Genomic DNA, 6,000 nt, shown 5'->3' with positions numbered 1-6,000 from the left:
TAGCGTTCAAAATATTAGGAACCTGCCTGCATGCTCCCTCTGATGTTCCCCAGCTCATCTTTGAACATCGTTCTCTTCCAGAAGTGCACTCTGAACTACTTCTTTAATACTTTGCATCACCTCCATTAACAGCCATTCATCTTCTTTTAACACAACACACACACAAACCCAGTGGCACACATGTTGATGTGTGTAAAATCAGTCGTGTGCAGTGCATGTGGTCCTCATCACGTACGACTATAAATATGCTAATATTTCATATTTAGTCTAGTCAAACAGCAGCTTTGGCATCATTATCAACTTGGCAAAATTTGGATGGTCTAAATGTGCAAAAGATAATCAAGGTAATGACGCATTGCGTAAAGCTTTACTGTACAAGCGAGGTTGGCGATAAACACACTTACTTCAGTGTCCTCTGCACACCTAACAAAGAAAGCACTTACATGTTTCAAATGCAGTGAATTAGTACACGGACTTGTATCCGCATACTGTACATTATTTTACCATATTAAGTGGGGGTGTCAAAAAAAAAAAAAGATTTTCAGAATAACCGTGATTCTTATTTGTTACGATTCTTAATCAATTAAAAAAAATCAAAAATCCATCTACTTTTTTTTTTTTTTAATTGTTTTTCAATCTGTCCTGTCCAGCCATTCAGACCAATCATATTCTTGATGTAGACACCATATTTGCTGTACAGACTTGCTTTATTACATTTTTGGGTAGAATTTTATTAAACACACCCAGTTTTCTTTTAAGTAAATAAATGTATCTATTTTATGGCGGAATGAAGTTAAGCTTAGAACTGGCATCCAATGTTAATAAAAAAAAGTATGGTTTTGGATTGAGAATCCATTCTGAATCCCCAAAAATCTAATCGAATCGTGTGGTGCCTAGGGATGTGAATTCATAAGATTTTACTAGTTACGATTCCACTTTTGATTCTGCTTACAATTCGGTTCCTTAACGGTTCAACTGACTTTTATTTGTTTTGAGTTAAAATGCATACAAAAATATATCTATCTTCTTGTCTTTTATAATGATTTTGAATGATAGTCAAATTCTAAATAAAAGTGTAGTTCCCCTTTAAGTAATGCTGCAATTTTCAACACCAACAAAGGAAGTACGCTTGGTAGAAAACGCTCGAACGTAAAGCAAAGCTCCACTCTTCCAAAATGTGATAGCTTGATGCTACTATTAAGATTAGTGATTTTACATGCCGATTATAACACCTCGAATTTGGTAAAGAAAACTACAACTAAGATAAATGTTACAATCAAAGAGCTATACATAAACACTTCGTAGAGCCCAACATAAAACATTTAGCTTAATGGAAAAAGCTACTTCAGATAGGCTATAAGAGGATTTCCTGCTGACTTCCCTATGGACTGGACTTTCACATTGTTAACCGTATCCACTCGGCATCCATTGCACCGGTCGGGGTTGACATCTACGGTCCCTACCAAGGTTTCTCATTGTTCCCATTGGGTTGAGTTTTTTTCTTGCCCGAATTTGGGATCAGATCCGAGAATGTCGTTGTGGTTTGTGAAGCCCTTTGAGGCATTTGTGATTAAGGGCTATATAAATAAACTTTGATGGCTTGATATACAGTACTATAATATATATTATGATAAATGATGTAATAGGATATACAGTACCGTACTCGAAATTGCAACTGTATTGCAAATTAGACTCAAATGTAAAAATAAATAAGACATAGCAATTGGACAGCACAGTTATCATGATCAGCTATTTTTTAAATGTTACCATAAAAAATTAAATGTTATTATCAAACAATTATAATTTATTAACACACACAAAAGTACCGAAAAATGGTACTGTTAAGTACCAGTGTCAATTACCAGGTACAGGGAATCGGTTTTGTATCCGTTCAAATGTGAATGGTACCCATCCAGAGTAATTACTAATAATAACACAAAACTCTGTGTTTAAATATATATAATGTTTTCTTTAGCCTTTTCACGAAATTAAAAAACAGATATAATTATGAAAGTGAACCCCCGTTTTCTTTAAATTTTATGCATGCAACTCTTTCTGGATAGAGTTTAGACCCCTTTTTACGTCAAAGGTGGTGTCATTGTAGTCATTCCATTTATTCAAGGTTGACAGGTCTGCATCACAATACAACATAGTACTGCGCTACACTTCAAAGACCATCACAACACACTACACTCACAATGGGGGTGACTCAGAATAGTTGACTATTCGACGATTAAATTTGGAAAACTATAAACATCGGAGTCGAGTCTTTGTACATTGAGGAACACGGGGCCCATTGTGATGTGTCAGTTTGCCATGCCCGAGACCCTATTGGAAGTTGCCGGAAATTACACCCGCATGCCGCCTTGGTCTTGAGATGTAGCTTTGACCTGTTTGCTTGGGCAGGGGGCCTCCCTCACTGCTTGCCTCTGGCAAAGTTAGTAATAATCCTTCCACAGGTTTACCTTGTCACTTTGCCAAAGCCGAAGCCACCCCCAGCGGGGACGATCCGAGGACCTCACTAAACCATCCAATCACTACCGTGATTATTTTGTTTACCTGAGTTTTTTAGGTTGAAAAAATCGCAAATGAGATCAGTTTATTTGTTAGACTTGGTCTTCACAAAAAATTTGGGCATCGGAGATTATGGGCAAAACCTAGTGAATCAGACTTTACAACAAAATCCTTAGCCCAAGACAACAGTATATACTATACTGTTCTATATTATACACTACATTATGTGATACATTACACTACAATGCTGGTGAAGTTGTGCACTATTTATTGTGACTGGAATGCTTCTTGTTGTATTAGATCCAATCAGATTAGTTTTAACTACATTTATTGTGTATGTTTGTCTGTTGTATGTGCATATCATATGGTCTGTTGCCTGCCTCTCTGCTTGTGTATGTGGATGTTCGCATGTGTGTGTGTTTGTTCCCACTAGGTACGGTCACTTCTCAGGTATCAACAGGAAAGTCCAGTTGACGTACTTACGTAATGGACAACCCAAAGCCTCCAGCGAGGAGGAAGGTAACCTGCAACATTTTAATGCAAAGAATTATCGATTTATGTTTTATGTACGACGCCAATGCTTTTCAGATGATTGTTTTCTTCAAATTGTGCCCTTCATTCTAATACAAACCTTTTTACCAGTTGTACGCATGTGTACAAATAAAGGTCCTTTCAATTCATACACTTGCCACAAAGAAACCTGGTACTCTCTGATTTTGAGTGGAAACACCCTGAATTCTGCCCTCAGAAAATAAATACAGTGGAACCTCAATTTACGAACCCCTCTATTTGCCAACTTTTCAATTTACAAGCTTTTAGATTGAGCCAAATATACCTCAGTCTGCGAACCATGTTTCCGAGTCACTTCTCAGTGCTTCAGCATGTGCCTTTTGTCTGTTTTTTCCACTTTTGACAAGTTTTTTCCCATTTTGCTAACCCAGTATGAGCTTCAAAAAGACAACAGACTAGAGATGTCCGATAACGGCTTTTTTGCCGATATCCAATATTCCGATATTGTCCAACTCTTAATTACCGATTCCGATATCAACCGATACCGATATATACAGTCGTGGAATTAACACATTATTATGCCTAATTTTGTTGTGATGCCCCGCTGGATGCATTAAACAATGTAACAAGGTTTTCCAAAATAAATCAACTCAAGTTATGGAAAAAAATGCCAACATGGCACTGCCATATTTATTATTGAAGTCACAAAGTGCATTATTTTTTTCAACATGCCTCAAAACAGCAGCTTGGAATTTGGGACATGCTCTCCCTGAGAGAGCATGAGGAGGTCTAGGTGGGCGGGGTTGGGGGGAAGAGGTTGAGGTGGGGGGGTGGGGGTGGATAGCGGGGGGTGTATATTGTAGCTTTCCGGAAGAGTTAGTGCTGCAAGGGGTTCTGGGTATTTGTTCTGTTGTGTTTATGTTGTGTTACGGTGCGGATGTTCTCCCGAAATGTGTTTGTCATTCTTATTTGATGTGGGTTCACAGTGTGGCGCATATTTGTAACAGTGTTAAAGTTGTTTATACGGCCACCCTCAGTATGACCTGTATGGCTGTTGACCAAGTATGCCTTGCATTCCCTTGTGTGTGTGAAAAGCCGTAAATATTATGTGAATATTGTTGTCTGGGTGGAAATCGGGAGAAATTTGGGAGAATGGTTGCCCCGGGAGATTTTCGGGAGGAGCACTGAAATTCGGGAGTTTCCCGGGAAAATCGGGAGCTTTGGCAAGTATGACTGGGAGACGCAACTGCTCTGTACTTCTCCCTACGTCCGTGTACCAGTCCGTACAGAGGCGTTTAAAAAAGTCATACATTTAACTTTTTGAAACCGATACCGATAATTTCCGATATTACATTTTAAAGCATTTATCGTCCGATAATATCGGCAGTCCAATATTATCGGACATCTCTACAACATACCATCGTGGAAATCATTGTGGAGTTACAAAGAGCCTATTTGAGAGGAGTACATTAATGGCACTCACAAGTACAGAAGGATCATCAAAGTAGGTTTTGTACCACAGCAAGTTTTAATTATGATGAGACTGGACTTTTCTGGAAAAATATGCCGAAGCAGACTTATTTCACAGCAGATCAGAAAAGCTACTCTTATTTAGCAGCGTGTCTTTTAAGGCACACATACACACACAGGGCCCCTTTCCCTCTGCACCCCGCTCTCCCTCTGTCTGCTCCTTCCTTTTTTATCATCTCCTCCTTGCCAATGTTAAACGTAAGTGGATTTTACTTTTTTTAAATGTTTATTATTGTAGCAATATGGTTGGTAAAGTGAAGGATTTTTGTGATTTCTGATTGTTTGTGTGAGCATAATAGTGACTTTTGTGTGTGTACGTGTGTGCGTGTTGGCAGAGCAGCGCATATAGAGGACAGCCGCTTGTTGTTTTGGCTTGTTTAATAAAGAGATAGTTGATCCATCACCCCCTTGTTATGTTTGTTTAATGTACAGTACTGTATAACACTTTATATTGTGTTCAAAGTGTACAAAGCTTCACTAAAATATGGACTTTTTTCGAGTCTGGAACCCATTATTCATATTGACATTGTTTTTTATGGAGAAATTTCCAACACTATGCAAACTTTTCTATTTACAAACCCTGTTCAGGAACTAATTAAATTTGTAAATCGAGGTTCCACTGTAATTGATAAAAAAAACTTTTTTTTAATCTGATTGTGTTTGTGTCTTTTTGAGAGCTGTTTCCAGCTTTTTCAGTTAGTTTGTGCAGGTAGGCCCATGAATGATGTGCCCAGAGAATGTCTGTTATTTGGGTTAAAAAACAAACAAGTCTTATTTGGATTAATTAAATGGAAACGGGAGCAATAAATCCCGCGTACAGTATTAAAGAAATAATTTTAACATGAGGGGATTAAATCTTTGACGCCCTCTGACAAGAAAACATTTGTACATTTTATCTTTATAGACATTTTCTGGCATGTTTGTTTATATTGCATCTGACATGCACATTAAAGTGACGCATAGACGGAGCAAGGCACTGCAAAACTTTACGAGGTTTTCTGGGCGAGTCCACGCATAAGCTAGCTAGAACCTTTTTCTGAGGTTTTGTCAACTTTAGTGTTAATTGCAAATAAGTGTACACATCACACACGCAATGTCAGCAAATATTTAATTATTTAGTGTAAACAAAAATGAGGTAAAAATGGAAACTTGTGAATGTTTGTTTGTTGTTCAGACTGTAAGAGGGAGGGTCCGTCCCTGCTGCTGGTCCTAAAGTGGGGCGGTGAGCTAACGCCCGCTGGCCGGGTTCAGGCTGAGGAGCTAGGCCGGGCCTTTCGCTGCATGTACCCTGGAGGTCAAGGTACAACACACACTCAATCTTTACATAAATGTACTCACTATTTTCTTGTACCAATCTGTAAAGTATTACTTTTTGGCACCTCTTTAGTAATTCAACGATATTAGCTATCACACAAAGATGGGTTAAAAGACTGTTTTTATTTTATT

At 38.2% G+C, this 6,000-nt stretch overlaps 1 protein-coding gene across 7 annotated transcripts in view; it reads left to right on the top strand.

Annotated features, from left to right (window-relative positions):
- The window catches only part of LOC133572175 (inositol hexakisphosphate and diphosphoinositol-pentakisphosphate kinase 1-like), a 79,113-nt gene that overhangs the window by 32,314 nt on the left and 40,799 nt on the right, over nucleotides 1-6,000 (top strand). For all 7 annotated transcript variants that reach the window (XR_009810500.2, XM_061924951.2, XM_061924950.2 and 4 more), the window contains exons 15-16: nucleotides 2,948-3,033; nucleotides 5,729-5,854. Coding sequence is in view for 6 of the 7 variants with exons in the window: in XM_061924951.2 (XP_061780935.1) it covers nucleotides 2,948-3,033; nucleotides 5,729-5,854 (212 nt within the window). In the remaining variant the exon portion in view is untranslated. The remainder of the gene's footprint in view (nucleotides 1-2,947; nucleotides 3,034-5,728; nucleotides 5,855-6,000) is intronic.

Source organism: Nerophis lumbriciformis, linkage group LG29 (genome assembly GCF_033978685.3).
Source record: "Nerophis lumbriciformis linkage group LG29, RoL_Nlum_v2.1, whole genome shotgun sequence".
Lineage (NCBI taxonomy): Eukaryota > Metazoa > Chordata > Actinopteri > Syngnathiformes > Syngnathidae > Nerophis > Nerophis lumbriciformis.
The sequence above is the reverse complement of the archived record's forward strand: the minus strand, read 5'-3'. Positions and strand labels throughout refer to the sequence as shown.